Raw genomic sequence first — 19,221 nt, forward strand, 5'->3', positions numbered from 1 at the left:
CTGGTTACTCTTTATTGGCCTTTCAGCTCCCTTTTGGCCTTTTTGGTGGAGCGTAGGTGGGGTTTCAGATCTTTTGTTATTGATTTTCTCTTCGTTGAGAACGGTAAAGATGTTTATCTCCATGGGGCAAATAACAGTTCCCTTTTGACTCGGAGAATTTTAGTTGCTTGTCGGTGCTGTACAGTCCAGTGTCCAGTGGAATCTGTCTATGGAGAAGTCATGCCGCGCGGTCACGATTACGCTGTTTTAGGCCGTTGGGCCATGTCACCTTTGTGCGGGACTGCCCGTTTATCATGTGTTGATCTTAGGTGATTGCACTGTTTTAGGCCATTAGGCCATGTCATTCTTGTGCGGGACTGCCCGTTTATCATGTGTTGATCTTAGGTGATTACACTGTTTTAGGCCGTTGGACCATGTCATCTTTGTGCGGGACTGCCCGTTTATCATGTGTTGATCTTAGGTGATTACACTGTTTTAGACCGTTGGGCCATGTCATTTTTGTGCGGGACTGCCCGTTTATCACGGGTTGATCTTAGGTGATTACACTGTTTTAGGCCGTTGAGCCATGCCATTTTTATGCAGGACTGCCAGTATATAGTGTGCTGAATGCAAGATTTAGGCCTCTGGGCCTTCCTTATGTTCTGATCTGCGTGTTGCTGCATTTTTTTTTTCTAATTGTTCTCACATTTCTTTTCTTATCTTTCAAGTCTACAAAGTGGATGTGTGTTTACTTCAAAGGTTGCCCACTCAGGAGATCCAGACGACTTCGCAAGTCAGCGGAAGGTCTTCCCTTGCGTGCCTGTGAAGCAAAGGCCCCTTCAACAACAGAGCGTTATTCAAGTGACTTTCAAACATTTAGAGAATGGTCTTCGCGCTTTGAGGAAGTCGCTTGTTTGCCGTCTGATGAGACGTCTTTTGCTCCTTATTTGGAGTATTTTGCTGCAGCAGAGTTCCCTCTACTCCACACTTGGTTCTGCCTGTTATGGCATAAATTGGGCACACCATCGTATGGCTTTCCGACTTGTGATTTGACTTGTGATAGAAGTTTTCTCGAGGCGGCTAAAATTGAGCTTGCAAAACCTGTTTCCATAAAAAGGGGGGCGCTGTTACTCCCGAGATGATCTTGAGGATATATAATAGGTTTGCGGGCGCCAAGGCTAATCCTGCTAATCTTCGCTTAGCCGCAATTTGCGTGACTGCCTAGTGGGCTTTTCTCCGCGGCAACGAGTTAGCTAGCCTTCGTTGCTGTAACGTTAGTTTTTGCGATGCATTTGTCAAGATTTATATATGTAAGAGCAAAACAGATGTTTATTATATGAAATTTTTAGTTTTAATTTTATGAATTTATTTTCTTCGGAGATGTAGCATATTTTGCTCTCAAAAAATTCGTATTAAAATAAAGTTTTAGACTTGGCATGCGTTTGCGGAACTAGGATATCTTATACACTTGTTTAACTGATCTACATAGCTTAAGAACATGGGCCGCTAAGGAGCAGGCATCAGCAATCTACACTTTTTATGTCACGGCAGATAGAAGACTGATCGAACTAAGGACGACTAGCCACAGCTATATTACGATAGGTTAGAATCTTTACTTTCAGTGTCTAGAAATTTGCACACTTAGATTCCTTTGTTCTCTTTCTTTATTTTCGAAAGCGGGCATCAATAAACGAGATGCCCGCCCCCGATGCTGTGTTTGTGTTTATTAAGATTAGTTACAAAATATTTTATAATCGTTTCAGGGTGATTAGAGTATAAATGGATTTTTTGTTACTGCAGTTATATCTGAAAAAATTAAAATGAATCACCGTGGTAATTGCTGCATTGCCGTAGTTCCAAGGAAGCTTGAGTAATGACGACGGCGACCCCGAAGACAACACCTTGGAAATGAAAAATGAATTTGTGTTTTGCCTTCGAATTTCGCGATTGCCTCGATCTGTTCCGTACGGAAATGGCTATAAAAATTGCTTAAGCTAAATAGGCAATTAATGACAGTGTTAAATTCCAAATTCGCTGTTTTCCAATAGAGTGCCCATTGCATATTGCCCGCCCAGAGCACTTCACAACAATAGTTTCTGCAAAATTTGGGGGACAAATAGAATGAATTATGGGCAATTGGAAAATAGGGAATAAAAATACGAAAAATTAGCTGTCGTCGTTCGCATTCCTCAGAGTACGCAGAACTTGGTCATTTCACGTTCTTGCTTTGCAGAGGACGACAAAGAAATGTGCAAAGATTTATAACGCACGTGCACGGCCGTTGTTCTGCTCATTAAACCTTTTGTTTGGTAGCGTTCTCTTTGCCGTTGCCGTGGGGGGTCGCTTCAGCTCCCTTCTCTCACGGCACTTGCACGAGAGAAATGTGAATATTTAGTCCTAGACAAAAGATAGTGTCGGGTTTGAGGCAAGATGGCTTCCTTTTGTGTTCTCCTCGTCGCCTTTACTGTTTTTTCGACCCTGAAGGCCTCTTTACTTCCTGATGATAGGTATTTTAACGAGGAAGACCCTTGTGAAGATTTTATCTACGACGGAAGAAGGCTGCCTTTTGCAGAAGTGCTTATTGGCGAGAGGATGTTTGACTCGAGAAACTGCGGTATGGTGGTATCTATAGATGAGGTGAACACAGAGATTCCAATAGTGAGGTTTTCAGAGGTACGCACACTGGTTAGTATTATGGCGGTGTACGACTGCCCGAAGTCGTCGGCGGCCGCTCTCTTGGTTCGCACTATAAATACACCTATAACATTGTTCAGCACTGAAAGGGATGGGAATCGGCTAGCTTGTAATCTTCTTTTGCAATACCACATTCCATGCATAGCATTAGTGGATGGTCAAAAGAATTACTAAATGACATTGAAAATATGTTAGAAACTTTCCGGTCATGCGCAGATGTATACAGATGTTTACTGTCAAACTAGCGCAGGGACCCACCTATGCCTGCCGTCAGCCTTCCACCCCTCCCCCAAGCCATTGATATTTGCATGACGTACATGTAGTGGTCCGCCGATTTTTACTGGTTTCATGATATTTGCAAGCATAAATACCCTTAACTTTGTACATGCAAAATAGACTCTGTCAGTCTGCAATCGTGTAATGTTGACATTTTGTTTTGGCAATGATTCGGACGCATGAAAAACAAAAACACTTAAATTGAAACGAGGAAAGATTTATGAATCTATGACGTATTTATGATTGTCAAGTATAATGAGCTATATCTTTGCAGCACCTTTTTTTATCATCTCAGGACAATGAAACGATGTACCTAGTTGCAATGTTGGACCCGGATACACCCTCATTTACCAATCCGCTATGTCGCCATTGGGTTCACTTTATTTTCGGCAATGTTAAGGTTAGTGAAGTTTCATATATCTGAGGTCGACTCAAGGTGAGTAATAATTAGTCAGTTTGGAGGTGTCTTATACCACCAGACTCTACACCTATATAGTCTTGTGCCCAGGTTGCACTCTTCTTTAGTTGGGTCGAACTTAATATTTCTGGTGCTTTTGAACGCCCAAATGAGGACATTTGAGATTCGAGTAGGAAAGCTACGTCTCTGATTTAGACTAGCTTTTCGAGCGGTTTTCAATGGAGTGTCGTAAAATAAACAGCAAAGTAATCACTCTAGCCAATCACGAAGGACACAAACAGTACAGTGAACCAATCAACTTGGATTACAAATATTTATCTTATGCCTTCTGAAACTTCCATTCAACCTTCTAGGGTAAGCATTTGGCCTTTGGCAGGATTCGAGGAGGAAATATCTACGGAGGTCAGTATATATTTTGAGCCGCGAGAAACCTTGTACAAGATCTTAAGTGGAGGTGCAGAGCGAGCAAAGCAAGAAAGTGTGACCCTTGCTAGCTAGGTAGCGAGTGTTCCCCGTTGGATTTTCGCATGTTTATTGTCTGGCAGCAGGAGCTCATTACTAGGAGCGCGCAACTACCCTTATTCCTGTCACGGCGTTTTCACAGAGCGATCTATTTTTAGTTTGAAATTATCGCGAATTCAGACCCCCTCTGGAACTTCAGTGACCAATCACAAGCACAGACATAATTTTTACCTGACGTCATCATTTCACCGCGGGATTAAAAAGAAAAACAAAGATTTTTTTCTTTTCTGATCATGATGCGCGCTCATGTATGTCGCGGAAAAAGAAGCCTAAAAATAGACCGGTCTGTAAAAAAAGCCGTGATATAGGCTTAATTAATTATTATGGGAATTGCACGCTCCTAGTAATGGGTGCCTGCTCGCAGTTATCACTGCTTTACTTCAACTTCGGAGACAACAGTTCAGGGGCGAAGGTAAAAAAAACGATGAAAAAGCTAGAAAGGAGCAACGCAGTTCCCAGACACCTTCTCTTTCCCTTCCCCTGGCTAACAAGAAGACAACAGAGCCTTACAAAGAGGTTTGGAAAAGAGTCGTGTGGAATAGAAGACTAAACGCTCATGTTAAAGTTGCGATCTGTTTCTCTTGTTTCTTAGAATACAATCCACCCAACCCTCAGCCAGGGCAAGGAATACATCGCTTTTACTTCTTCGTGTTCGAACAGAAGGAAAGGCTGGTGGATGGAATTCATATTGCTAACAGGTGTGGATTTAACATAGACGCTTTCATTCAAGATTTTCAGCTCAAGCCAGTGGCCATGAATATGTTCCGGTCGGAATACCAGAACGTTGTTGTCATCAGCGAACTCATTTTGACATAGGGACAATGTGACTTGTCGTCTCAGACTCATTTACACTATGATAGCCATGTTTGAAGTTCTCATATACATCGTTTGTATGTGATGTGTACTAATTAAAATGGCGGACGTCTGAGTCGTATGTTGAACTCGAGACTCTGTAACTAATTAATCAAAATCAAACTCGAAGTTAGGTGAACGCTTTCGTTACTCCGACAAGGGGCAGGGGGAGTAACATATATAAACATAAACATAGTATATAGATTTAACCAAGCCTAAAAGCGGAGCTCCTGATTGCAATAACTGACGATAAAGGAAAGAGAATTATTTTTTCTTGGGTCAGAAACTCAAAAAATGATCATTTGTGAGCATGTAATTGTTCATCGTGTGGTTTTTCTATTTTTTCCAGTTAAATTTTAACAAACTATACCCAACAATCCTAACAAAGATTGGAGAAATTACGTACGCAATATATCAGGGACTTTCCAAGAGACGATTGTACAAGGAATATGTCAAAAGAAAAGTCAACAACGCGCCAGGGGTTAATTTGCGCCGAAATTTTGCCTTTGCGAGTACTCCTTCTTTCTCCCCCAGAGAAATAACGTGACTTGAGCCCACGATCCAATCGGCAAACCAGTAACTGGTCAACGGTCAACTTTAAAAAACACGCAACCTCGATGAGCTCTCGAGCCCGCGATATAGTCACGTGATACTGGTCAGCGGATAGCTTGTTGTGACAGCTGTCAATTAACAATAGAGTGGACGCCCAAAATCAAAGACGTAGCTATGGTAATGGTGTTAATCTCTTAGTTTTTAAGATATTAGCGTACGGACGGACGTACGTACGTACGGACCGTCACGTGACAACCAAAATTTGTCAGATCGATGGGTTACCAAATTTTCTAAGGTATGGGGTTCCGTTCGCGCGCCTTCGGCGCGCAGGAGCTCCGCTAAAACCTTTATTTCGACGTGATAAGAGTTAAGGCTACAAAGCTTGTGGGGTCTACTACTGAACTAAAAACATTAATTGAAATGTATGCATATAAAATAATAAATACAGAGCTAAAAACAATTTTCCATTTATATTGACACAAGCTACAAAGCTACAAAGGGAGTGAAAACGTTTCGGCTTTCGGGCGCGATATTTTTTTTTAACAAAAAAGCTGACCCCTGAATCCCAGCTAAATTGGTCACCGTACCCCTGAGGGGTTCCCTAAGGGTTTCTTTATATCAGACGAAAATACGTGATTTTCGATACCGTAGTTTCAGACCTCTGGAAACATTTGTTTGTCTCTAAGACATGATCTTAGCCAACCAGGAAAGGATTCCATCTGGGTAGATATTTGGGAAGGGCTTCAAATTTCCTGATTTTAATGGAGAAAAGTCAGTTTCCTATAAACAACCTAACCAATTCCAGAAAAGAGTGCAAAGTATACCCTATTTCAGACGGAAACGGCTCAAACCCATACTTTTAGCATCGTATGTACACAACAGATTATTCTCTTGACGTACAGCAATTTCGGATTTGCATTGTGTTTGAGGAAAGCTCGGGCAGGTAAATCACCAGATTGTCGTGTCGACATCATTTTCTAAAGTTCGTTTTCCAAAATGAAAACGAAAAACCGCTGTTTTCAAATTCCACCGTTTTCGTGACGGATAAGTGCGGACGGTAGACCTAACGTAACAGTAGAAATAAAAGCCTGCGTTTTTTCAAATTTCTCCGACGCACTGAGGATAGCGCCTCGACAAAGGAGATCTGGATACGAGTTTGAATGTACTGTTTTTTTTGTTTTTTTTTTTTTGACATCGTGTCACGTGATCAGTTACAAAGATGGCGCGTTGTAAACGTGGGGTGTTTATCGCTCTGCTTTTGGGCTTTTCGCTTGTCCACTACTCTCAGAACAAATGCGAACCTTTTGGCGATGATTTCCCATTAAGTCCATTAACATTAGACAAATTTGAGGTTACATTTGAGACTGAGAATCTCAAGGAATCTGTAACCTGCGGCGACTACGTACCGTTACAGGAGTTCAAAGATTCCTTCAAAAGGACAGCCCCGATGGTGAAGTATTCAGATGCGGTAAGGGTTTGTAATGAAAATGGACCTTCATTTTAAAAGCCTGTGATGAATTATAGAATGTAAAAAACCCATCAAGGTCAGTCACCTGACTCGACAAATCTAATTTATATGAAGCAAAACTTGTAGTAATTTATTTTGGGAGAGCTTATGCCCCAGAATCGGGCGTTGGGACTCCCATGACAAATGAATCTTGCGAATGAAACTCATAACAACAACATCCTCTTTATTACCCTTTTTTCATTAATTAATACAGAAATATATAAAATATTGCTAAAAATTAGGGTTCAGGCAACCCGAAATAACCACTAGGTTAAAAATGCCGGGTTGCCAGTTTACAAATTGGTTAGTCAAATTTTGGCCGGACACACATACAAAATATAATATATACCAGAAAGTAAAGAAGAAAACAAGCTGAAATTACATGCGTAATCTATTACCTTAAATAAAAAAATATATATTTGAACTGAACAATGAAGAATATCAGATAAATAATGGTAAGGCGTTGCAAAAACAGTGATAATATCTTAATGTGAAAAAAAAAAGAGAATTGACTAGTAGCTTTGGAGAAAGCTCTGTTTCAGTTTAACTTTGAATGATGAAATTGGCAAGTGCTTTATATCATAATCAATAGCATTCCATATCTTAGGGCCCTGAAATTGAATATTAAATTTTCCATAATTTGTTCTTGCTTTGAGAGGATAGTAAGACTGTTTTGCAGAATGCCTGGTATTGTATCTGTGGACGGTATCTAACTTAGTGAAGAAGGACTAGAAGACAGAGGGTAACAATAATTGATTATGAAATTTATACATGAAAGTGGCAATGACGAAGGTAACGAGATCAGAAATTTTAATGATCTCCAGAGACTTGAATAGCTGACTAGAGTTGATGATCAAAGCTAGAGAATGTCATCACCCGTACTGCTTTTTTTTGTAAGATAAAAATTGGATTTAGAGTAGACTCATAAGTATTACCCCAGGCAATCAGTCCATAAATCAGAAAAGGATATACTAAGCCATAATATAAAGTCAATAAAATTTCTTGACTTACATAATACCGGATTGTGCTACGAATTCCAATACTTCTCCTGAACTTCTATCATAATGTCTATCATAATGTCTATCATAATGCCCAAGTATTTGATACAGTATTCTCTTTTTAATTGCTTATCATTAATTTTGAGACAAGAATTAAGGCTTTGTACATTCTTTTGTGGTGGATGGAATATTACAAAGTTTGACTTATCAATGTTAAGAGATAATCTATTGGCACAGAGCCAGGTGTGAACATTACTTAGCTCATTGTTTTTTGTGGTTTTTAAAAAAAATTTACCAATCAGAGTCCAAAGAGTCAGATCATTGTGACTCTCATTCCAGCATGGTATTTAGAATCATGTCCAGCCGCGACAAAAGTTCTCTTGCTCATCACTTTGCAACTCTTTGACTCGCCACTTTTTGGTTCAAATTTGACAGAGAAAATATTAATATTTGTAAGAGAGCAAACCTCTGGAATCGGGGAATGGAACACTTAAATGAAACCTATAGTAATGTTAATAACAATGAAGGTGTTGTAACCAATTGCTTCATCTATTAATAAATTTAAAAGATTTAATACCATGTAGGTCTAAACTTGCTATCAATACATTATGATTCCATTTTTTTTTTCTTTGGTCAACTGAAAGAGACCTTTTTGCGTAAACATATTGTGCATCCAGTCCTGAACATTCTACAGGACCAAAATCCTGACTTTATACCCTTAAATGAGATGTCAAACATCCCCACCCCAATCACATGAGAGTCTCTTTGATTATTGACCCACTGGAATGTATCTTCTCTTTGTAGCTTGTAGAGGGTTGTACAGGGGTATTCTCATGATGCATGCTTAGCTGATTTTATTTTCCGTGGAATGTGAATTTGGGAAATTATTATTCTTTGTGACTCATGACCTGAAGGTATTGCGTGACCCGTGAAGAACCTGAATTATTAACGGATATTTGTGATTTTACCACTCTAGTCTACACTGTACGTGATTTTTGGATGCAATTTCTCCGAACGGTTTGAGTCATCTATCGAGAGTGACTTAGATATGCGATTTGCAATCTTTCTTCAAACACTGCTTCTAGTGTAAGAACAGGTCGTTAAAAAGAGTATCTTACTTGCTTATTTTTGTGATTCGGGAAAACAAAATTTTTATATCGGTGATTCGTGATCCTCTATTTTTTCCATTCGTGAACTGTGCCCAAGACCCCCCCTGTATGACCCTCCTCGTACTATAGAACCCTAAATGTCAATAATACCAGATTATTTGTAAGAAGTAGACTTACATCTATGTTAACAATGTATTGCATCTTAGGTTTATGCCAGGTATTTATTACAAGTACTGGTAGTGATAAACAGGTAATGGGTAAAGGCTAACAGGTGACGAGTATAGAATATTTATAGGTTATTGACCAAGCAGGAGGTTGAGATGGCTTAATGTTGGCCCAATTTGTTTGTTTCTTTTTTTGTTTTAAACATTTTATAAACCTTAACAAAGTCATCAGGTCCATAAACTGGCAAAAAGGAACAAGGCCAATATCCGGCTGTCTTCATCGAACAAGCTTGGTCGATAAAGGATTTATTAGATACAAGGCTTGAAAGGCTCTTAAGGTCATTCCTCACATTTGCATTGCGCATCCTTACTGCGTATAATTTATGGTGTCATTAGCGTGCACTTGTGCACGCGCACATTGAAAACATGACAGATTTGCTTTGATATTGAGTTCTGTCACTTGAAAAATGGTTCTAGCTCAACAACGAGCACGGGCACCCCAATGTTTTTTTCCAGTCATTGTAATCAACTGATCATAAGCTTTGCGTGAGAAAAGACTGATCTAATTTCTATTGCTGAAAATTGAATAAATAAGAAAAATAGCAGATGCACTGTGGTCTTTTCTATTTTGCAGTCGGTAACCATGTCAAGAAATTTAGTTCAAATTTTTAATCAAGGATTTAGCTTTCTGTCTGAATCAAACTTAAAATGTTTATTTGTGTCCAACACATTGTACTGACTGTAGTTTAATGCGTGTTCTTATGAGTCTGGGCTCACAAAGATGTTACAATAATATTACTGGGAATGCGTTCTTATAATAAGCATTAAATAATGCCAAAATGGGGCATTTTCAATGCCTCACTGCTCCTTAATGAGCATGGGCACCCCCCCTTTTTATTTCAAAATTGAAGTTATCTTATGACAAATATTCAGTGGACAAAGTTTGGACAAAAATCTATTGTCACTTTTATTTCGGAGGAATTACCTTAAAAGTGTCAAATGTTCACTGGTAATCTATTTGGAATATTTGACACTATTAAGAGCCTTTTGAGCCTTATATCTAATTTACCGGCAGTATCACACATCTTTTGGAAACATTTCCTTTACAGCTTTTGTTCCCGCAGCATGTTATCCTTCTCCCAAACGTCTTCTTGTGTTGAGCTATAAACTTGATAAAAACACAGAAAATTGTTTTTTATTTCTTAATCAAAAAATACCTGTCATTTAAATGTGCCCTTAAATCTTTTGAAACTTGTTCTCAGGAATCTGATGGGAAGTATTTAATAATGATGGTGGACCCTGATGCACCCTCTAGAGGCAACCCTACATGTCAGAGTTGGCTTCATTGGATTCTTGGCAACATTGAAGTTAGTGACATTATTGTATATTAAAATGCAGTTCATTCTTAGTACCATCTTTTGTCTTCCCCTAGATTTATTCACTCTAACATGGAATTTAACATCACTTGAAGTTCCCAGACACAGTGGCACCTGAATGTATTAAAAGGGTCTCGTAAAATTCAGGGTTCTCCTTATCAGGCGGCAACCAGTAAAATTTACCGCTTGTAAGAGCACTTATTACCGCCTGTAAACGCTCAGAAGTCTTAAAAAATATGCATTTAAAGTGAAATAAGCAGGCAGTTGCCATCAAAGTGCCATGTTTTCAAGCATGACTGGATCAATGATTACATTGAATTCTGCCGTAAAAGTAGTGTATGGTGTCTGGCATTTAAGGAGGGTGAGGGAATGTTTTGTTGTCTTTGTAAGAACTGGGTCTAGAAGTCCCAATTCGTTCCTTTATCTGTTTTTATAAATGACGTCTTCTCTTCACTTGATATGGAATTTCAATGAAGCAACTTAAAAATTTTGTGAGAAAAAGTTAATCCTAACTTCTCCTTATTGTCTTAATTCCACAAAAAGGTACAAAACCTACCGCAATGTCCGTTTTGGCGCCAGAAAAACAGTTTTTTTTCTCTAGGGTATCATAACATAGTGTGTTATAATCAAATTTCCAGTTCCAGTCAGTTCCAAGAAGCTGGCTTAAGGCTGTACAAGCTCATTCTAGCTCTCAACTAAATCTGGGGCTCGAATTTTAAGAGTCTGAATAGTCTGCAGAACAGCTGGATTAGCGGATTCTAGCGTGATACACGAGCACGTGCGCGAAGCGTGAGAGCAGGGCAGAAAAAGTCCAGGTACATATAAGCGCCCTGGTGAGAGCCTGCTAATCCACCTGTTCTGCAGGTTAGAGTCTGAACGTCTCGCGCTCACACTCAAAACACTTTGAAGTCTCGGTCTTGCAATCTAAAAAGTCAAAATGTCTCGGGTTCACAAAGAAAAATGCCTGTCTCACCATCTCGCAAAGTCTCGCATTTACCATTTCCCACCCCTAAAAGAGTGACTCTGGATTTGAATTCGAGACTACCGAGAAACAAATTCCGCCAGTGGCAGGGTGGAGGCCTTGAACCCGGGACCTCCAGATTACAACACTAGCACCCTAAACCATCCCACCACATATGGTTTTTAGAGTGAACACTTGCAGTGAGATCAGCATACATTCTTTTCAAGAGCTTTGTTGCACTCAATCACCATTTTTGACAATAAGGTTTACTTGCATCTGGTTAGTTCATAGAAATGGGAAAATAGACTGTGACAATTGTCATTTTTGTAACTGTTTGGTGCTATCTTACTTTAGGGAGACGACCTAAAGGAAGGAAGTATTGGATCAGGTTCTACTTTCACAGGTAGAAACGATTCATGTGGTTAAGTTGTATTGTTTTGAAATGTGTGTGTGCTTTTCAGTTTGATTTAAAATAGGATATATAGAGGTACATGCTTCTCAGCCTATACATCATAGGTCATCTGTGATGTCCCCTTTCAAAGGGTTTGATTTTGTACAGTATGTGGCCTGCTTAGGGTGAACTTTTTGCTTTGATCATGATATGTAGATAACCAGGTGTGGAAGGTTTTGTCGTAGAGATCAGCTATCAGTGTATCATTTATGTTGTTCTCTCATTGCAGATTACAATCCACCTACTCCACCTAAAGGGTCTGGTCCCCATAGGTACTACTTGTTTGTCTTCAAACAACAGGAAGATTTGGGCAGCGAAGCTGAGGTTGACAAACGTTGTGGCTTCTCAATTGATAAATATAAGGGAAAATTTCATTTGACAGCTGTGGCTGCAAACATGTTTACAACTGAAAATGAGTGAATTAGGACAAACAATGTTTATAACATTTGCATTATAGAATCAGACATGACAAGTACTTAGTACACGTGACAGAGTTTGTTCATTGTTTGATGCAGCAACAATGCAAGTTCCATTGCAGCATTAATCTATGCTAAAAAAATTAATAGAACACAAGATGTAACAAGAACTGGTAAAGTCAGGAAAAAAGTGATGCGAGGATGCCATGAAAAAAAAAATAATAATGATAAGTAAAAGAGAGAAAAGTATATTTTATATGTTTGATGGAATTTACATTGGATCAAGCATTCATTTACACCTGTATGCAGTGTAATTACATGAAATAAAGTGTATAGTTTTAGACGAAACTTTAGTAATTTAGACTGACTGTTTTTAAAAGCAAAGTGTAGCAATGGATAGAAGATGTGAATCCAACCCAAATGAATGGAAAGGGAAAAAGCTGATAAATGTGTTTAAGTATTTTTAACACATTCAACTGCTTCTTTCCCTTTCCCACCTTTAGTTTGAACTTCAATAACAGTCAACTCACAACAACACTAAGGAATGTGGGCAGGTCAGCCAAAAAAGTGGGAATCTTTACTCTACAGAAAACTGTTGCCATTCCATGGCTTGTTGATTTTCATTTACTCAAAATGATTACAATATAGTAAGGTGAAAAATGACGAGGATTCATTCATTCTTTCACAGCAATTTGTTTCCACTGCAATTTTGTTCCAAAATATTATATTGGCTTCATGGAAAAACAAACCTACTTAGCCTATGTTGGATATCGGAATTAATGAGAGGTGTAACCATTGAGGCACAGCTGGCTGCCTCGGACCGAGACCCTGTCCTCTATAAAACTGGTTTTAGTTGCTCTCAGGGTGCTTAGAATCAAATTATGATGAACTTAAGTTTAAATTCTCGTAACCATAGCCTTCTCTAGAAATACCGGTTGCATAAATTTTGACAGGCGGGGAGGCCGTGTTTCAAGAGGTGAAATTTGATGCCATTTTTTAAAAATTCACCTCATCACAGACTGTGACAGTAAAAAAAAACTGTTAACCCTTTGATTTGATTGTGACAGGTCAATTGTGTACTGAGCAATCACAGTAAAGTTCAAGACCATAAACAAAAAAGCTGTTTTCAGTTTTGTTTTCTCACACCTAATTAGCCTTTTCCTTGCTGCACAATAACATTCCATATATATTTCTGGCGTTCACAGTTTTCCGAGTTTCACAGCAGTTTTACAGGGACAAACTATTCAATGCCACTTTTGCTCATTTGAAGAACTAGCTTTCTTTGATTTATGGAATTCGAGATTCCAGATAGTAATAGCAGTAGTAACATATTCCACATTTTGGGAGAGGCCATTTGAGAGAACAGCACTAGAGAAAAACACTCTTGGACCTAGTACAGTGGTATACTGATGGTTTGATTGGCCTTAAACCCAGAGGCAGAGACAATGGGGGCAGTGGTAACACTTTGCAAATGCAAATGATCACTGACCAGCAGAGGCTATATTCAGTTATTTACAAAGTTAGCGGCTGGTAAAGTTCCATTGTCATTTTTTTATATATATGGAACAGAAATGGTTGTGGCAATGAAGGGTTTAATCCAAAGACTTCAACGGTTATAATTTATAATGATACAATAATTATCATCACACCTAACACTAGTAGTAAAAGAAGCTTGAGGTCAACACTATGGTAGGCCCATTTGTATTTTATTTGAAAACTATCAATTTTCCAGTATTGGTCAAAATTAGTAAATACTGTTGGTCCTAAAAGAAATCATGGACGCTATCTACATACCCCAGATTTCTACAATTTTATTTGACAGTGCAGACAATTGTACCACTTTTGGGGCATCTCTAGTGAGCCTTTGCCTGACAACATAGGTTTTTTTTTCCAGTGCCACACGTCCTAATTCACTACCAAAGAGAGCCATCTGAGATTGAACCTGGGAAATTCGATTTTTGACCTTACTGACAATTATGTTCACTACAACCATTGGTTGTACCAATCAGAGACTATGTTAAGTGAGACCTGTATAGGAGATTGTTCAAATTTTTCCACTCTAATCTCGGATGTCTGACAAGGCTGGGCACCTAAATTAAAATAGCTGCACAAAGAATATGAAAGCCAGGGCAGGATTTTTAAATTTCCCTTCAAAATGTTCCCTAATTCACATCCAACTCTCTTGATACTGAGTCTAACTTGCTAACCATTAGAAAACCATGAATTGTGCTTCTCCCATGCGCACAACCATAAAGTAGCTCCTACTTTTTCTTTATAGGCCTTAGAGTGTGGTACAAAAGAATGTATAAGGGAAACCGTGGCCATACACACAATTATTATATGGCTAGCTCTGTGAGCGGGCAAGATGAATCAAATCCTGCGCTGTGATTGGCTACCCGAGCTGGCAAGATGGAGCTATCTTGCCCGCTCGGGACTACCCGCCGTGTCCCGCAAGAAAAATTTCCCCAAAAGCCATATAATAAATCCTTTATTGACCAAGCTTGTTCGGTCAAAATGGCTGGACATTGGCCTCGTTCTTTTTTTTGCGAGTTTATGGACCTCGACTCCGTCTCGGTCCATAAACATGCAAAAAAAGAACTTGGCCAATGTCCAGCCATCTTGACCTCACACTTGGTCAATAACCCGTACAGACAAAAAAAAGCTCAAAAACAGAGTTCCCCTTGTACAGAATAAACTAATATCTGAAAAGACATGGTAAAGCCTAAATATAGTGTAAGTTTACACATGTATAGTGAAATTTCCACAAATGCACTGTACCACAGCAAATTATCACAACAGAGGGCTGTAGGCAGAAAACAATTATGACTGAGGCAAATTATGAATGTCCCTGGTTAAATTCTCTTCCTAGGTATTTAGGGTGTTTATGATGACTATGAACAACAAAAAAAGACTGAGGAAAGTGCCTCAGTTTGCCTGTTATTGGCCATGGCCCTGCAAGCACCAGGGAGGGTAGCAAAGGGGGAGAGTGATTGAATTTCACACAAATTCACACACCACCTATACTTTCAGCTACTTACATGTATAACAACAGGGTTTTTTTTTTCCATATGTACAAATCATATACACCTTTTCATTGTTTTTCATGTGTTTTACTCTAATTTTTGCTCTCATGTGTCAAGCAAAAACCCTTTGCAACCCTCTCAACAGAAAATGCAAACTTCAAGAGTGATACCTCTCAAGTTACTTCTCAAACTCATTAATAATTCATCAAGTTAAAACAAAGAAAATCACAACCGTGAAGGAGGTTTGGATACCCGGTCTTAATTAGCATAGATTTTGACGATTTTACTTCTCCGTTTATTCCTTAGTTTTTGTTTCGATTGAGAAGATATATCAAACACTCAAGACAGTGTTTCATTGGCTATCCAAACACCTTAAAGTTCGTCAAAAATACTCCGCTGCATGTCGTATTTTCAACTCTCTTCTCAGTGTTTGGATATCCAGATGAAACACTGTCTCTCATGTTTGATATATTACTTCTACAACCCTTGTGCTGAAAAATAGAGGTTAAAACAAATTTATCAGAAATAAAAATTTTGTTTTTGTCATGTTAACTAATGTTGTTAATGTAGTTCTAAGGACAACTGTAACATAAAGGTAACACAGTAAAAGGATGAATTCAGCTAGGTGTTTCTTTGAGATTGATCCCTTGAGAGATTGGTTTCCAGTGCTAGTGGTTTTCGCTTGTAAGCTGGCCAACGACAAACAGGGCAACAGTAATGACCACTGGTATGTCCTCCGCATAACCATACTTCAATACACTTTTGATGGTAACAATGACCACAGGGCAAACCAAGTAAAAAGCATCCTTTTTTGAAGTCCTCCAGACATATTGCACAGTCATGTCCCACTAGCATTCCAGCTGGTTTTGGAGATTCTTGGCAGCAAGTGCTGCCAAGCACATGCTTTTTTGTGCAATCCTCATGTTTTGTGTCACAGCATTGGTTTACCTGAGAACAGCAGAACTTCCACACTGGCAGGCTGTTGATATATTCAGTGGGAATTATTGGGCGAAGCCACAATTCAGGGACAGCAAGGCGTCGCACAAGGAGCTCAAATCCATCTTCGAGACCTGAGGCACTGTAGTCAACTCGTGGTTGTCTCAGGGAGGGAAATGTTTGAACAGCATTTGTTAGGTAGTATAGATCTTGAGCAAACCATTCAGATATTGAAGTAACATTGTTGTTTTCACTCTCCAGGCCAAAGTAACCATTAATCCTTACTTGAATCCATCGTATCAGCATGCCATACATGACATATCCACCAAATACAAGCCCCCTGTGTTGTAAACCCAAACATATGTAATCCCTCAGGATGGCTGCAACATCAGATGTCATGGCATATCTGCAGTACTTGAGAGTCAAATCCAGAATTGGGGTCAGGAATGGCAGTTGGAACAGTGCAAGAACTGGCAGGCACAGTATTATTAGACTGGTGTTGTAGAATATCAGAAGCCATACAAAGTGGATCAATCTTTTCAGTATACCTCCATTCATTAGGAACAATCCCATAAAACAGCTCATATTCACAACCAGCAGAACTGTCACAAAAACATCATTCACCTCTGGATGTATCGTTCTCAAAAATAGATCCAGCGGGCGGTATGTTATCCATTCTCCTTTTCTGTGGCCGTAAGTCAAATTCCCCTCCGGTGTAAATATCATAAGGCTAGGGAAATTATCCATGTTGTATTTCTTAAAGATATGTCTTTTTGTCATCCAATCGTGTATATGTACGTGTCCGAATCGAACCCTTCCTGTGAAGTGAACTGACAGTGAACCAAGATACAAAGGAGGATCTGGCAAGGTAGAAAATAGCACAACATAGACGGGATTTTCCTTCAATCTTGCTTTAAATGTGCCAGTAAATTCTTCTACGCTGTCAAACATTGCAATCTTGGATGACAGCTGTGTGTTTATCCATTTAAACACAAGTTCAACCGACGGTTTCGAATCGTATGTTTTTAAAATGACGTTACCCTTGGGTTGATTTCCCTGGGGCATTGAAATGACAAGGGATGGCTCGTGCCAGCCGTATTTTTTGCACAGTCTAAGGCCGTTTTCACAATTAAACGTTCCTATTCGAATGCCAAATCGAGATATCTTTCTTTTAAGCGCTACCCACTGCTTTCTACGGAGCAGAGAAGTATGACCCTGGGGTATGACATCAACCAACCAAGTCCCCGCTTTCGTGTCTTCCACTTCTTCAAAGAAGTGAGATGCTCCGGTGAACTGCAACTCGTCGCTTTCTTCTTTGTCGTCTCCAGAATTTTCGGTGACAAGAGAGCAGTTTTCAGCCTCCGTCACCGCACCACAAGCCTCAACCAACTCGGCAAGCTCTTTCTTCTCCACCAAGCCAGTGTAACTCACGCCCCGTTGTTCCAAGATCGCCTTCAGTTTTCTCACGCTTAGAGCGAACGGATTTAAAAGCTGACTGGCTAAACACCCCGCTTTTAACCATGTCGATGAAATTTCGAAGATCCGAGCAACAAGAAAGGCCAAAAGGAGATAACTCAACAGCACTATCAACAGCTTTGCCAACATGGCGATCACAGCATAATAACATGCATCGGATCAGGTGCTATATTTGGCGGCAAATAATCGATGTATTCTGTGTTTTGATTGGCTACTTCGAAAACGAGTCGCGAGATCCTGTACATCTGTGTGACTAACGAGCTGATGGGAGCAAGCGGTTTTTACTTATTTATTTTTTTTCCCTTTGATTTTATATCTGGTGAAGTTTATCATCGTCTTTAATATCGTTTAACTCAGCGGATGATTACCTTTAGCTGAGGAATAGGACAGCAGTCTACTAAAAAAGAGTGAGTGTTGAACTTCGTAGCCAGACTAAGGCATGGATACTCCCCATGACCAAGGTAACTCAAGGTCTTCACAACTTTGACATTTGAGGAAGATTTTCCACAATTAATAGCTACATGTATAGCTATGGGTTATTACTTGCAGAAGTTCTTTCTCGACACACCAAACAATTTTTGTAAAGCTCTGGGTAAAATGGCAATGGAAATATCCAGTGAATTGAGTTTTCATTGAAAGTAATGGACGAAATATTCGGTGTTGGTTGGTCTGAGAACAGTGTGCCGCCATTTTAAATACGTTTCTTCTCAAATTTTTATTCAATTAACTGGAAATTTCCAATATCAGTGTATACCTAACGAGAAGAAAAAGCAGCCATTTAACTTAACGGGGCGAGTGAGTGACTGTTAATTGAAAAGAATGGTGCCTAAAACAGGGGCAAGGTTGACAGAGATTTCACTGAGGTTGACATTGTCACTGCAAGATGGCCAAAAGGGCATGGCTGATACGTAGAAAACGTCAAACAAGTAACAGAGTGTGTCTGCATCAGAATTATTTTTAAACACTTAAGAAATGTTGTACAATGTGCAATACCTAAGATTTACTATAAATTATGGTTCACAAATTTGATAGGGATCTTGACGGTTTAATAATTATAGCCAGGGAAGATATTTGTTTACAAACAATTTTTTTGTTGTTTAAATTTCCAGGAAATGAAACAAAAGAACTCTCTAGCTGGCAAATTAACAACAACAGCTGACTTTACTGATATCTTTGCTATACTTTTTTGGGTAATCCCTTGTAGATATGTAGTGATTTTCTTGAGTGATTTTATCTTGAGTGATTTTATCTTTCTTTTTTTTTTTTTTTCCTAGTCTCTGGCCTTCTTTTCTTTCAGAAAAACCAAACAGGATACCTGGAATATCAGTAAAACTGACAGTGTTAGAATGGTAAGTCCCTTTCGATTCTCTTCATTTCACATAATGTGCTAATCTAGACCCTTGGTATATGTAAATTCCACAACATAAGACTATAAGCCTTATGTCCTCCCAGGGAGGGATGAGGACTCCCATGTGGAAAGGATGAGGATGCTTGTTGTCTTACTTAGAGGT

At 39.2% G+C, this 19,221-nt stretch overlaps 3 protein-coding genes across 3 annotated transcripts; 2 read left to right on the top strand and 1 right to left on the bottom strand.

Annotated features, from left to right (window-relative positions):
• Positions 1-2,409: 2,409 nt before the first annotated feature.
• Positions 2,410-5,116, top strand: LOC110045626 (protein D2-like). Its single transcript, XM_020751221.2, has 4 exons — positions 2,410-2,652; positions 3,245-3,349; positions 3,721-3,769; positions 4,482-5,116. Exons 1-4 carry the CDS (start codon positions 2,410-2,412, stop codon positions 4,703-4,705), a joined length of 621 nt encoding a protein of 206 aa, XP_020606880.1. The 3' UTR covers positions 4,706-5,116.
• Positions 5,117-6,466: 1,350 nt separating this feature from the next.
• LOC110045714 (protein D2-like) lies at positions 6,467-12,623 on the top strand. Its single transcript, XM_020751333.2, has 4 exons — positions 6,467-6,761; positions 10,334-10,438; positions 11,763-11,811; positions 12,089-12,623. The coding sequence occupies exons 1-4, from the start codon at positions 6,513-6,515 to the stop codon at positions 12,277-12,279; spliced, it is 594 nt and encodes a 197-aa protein (XP_020606992.2). The 5' UTR covers positions 6,467-6,512; the 3' UTR covers positions 12,280-12,623.
• Positions 12,624-13,960: 1,337 nt separating this feature from the next.
• LOC110045669 (E3 ubiquitin-protein ligase RNF103-like) lies at positions 13,961-17,887 on the bottom strand. Its single transcript, XM_020751270.2, has one exon. The coding sequence runs from the start codon at positions 17,837-17,839 to the stop codon at positions 15,920-15,922; it is 1,920 nt and encodes a 639-aa protein (XP_020606929.2). The 5' UTR covers positions 17,840-17,887; the 3' UTR covers positions 13,961-15,919.
• Positions 17,888-19,221: the final 1,334 nt, after the last annotated feature.

The sequence above is a fragment of the Orbicella faveolata genome, unplaced genomic scaffold, assembly GCF_042242905.1.
Source record: "Orbicella faveolata isolate gen_17 unplaced genomic scaffold, um_ofav_v1 contig_1, whole genome shotgun sequence".
Taxonomy (NCBI): Eukaryota; Metazoa; Cnidaria; class Anthozoa; order Scleractinia; family Merulinidae; genus Orbicella; species Orbicella faveolata.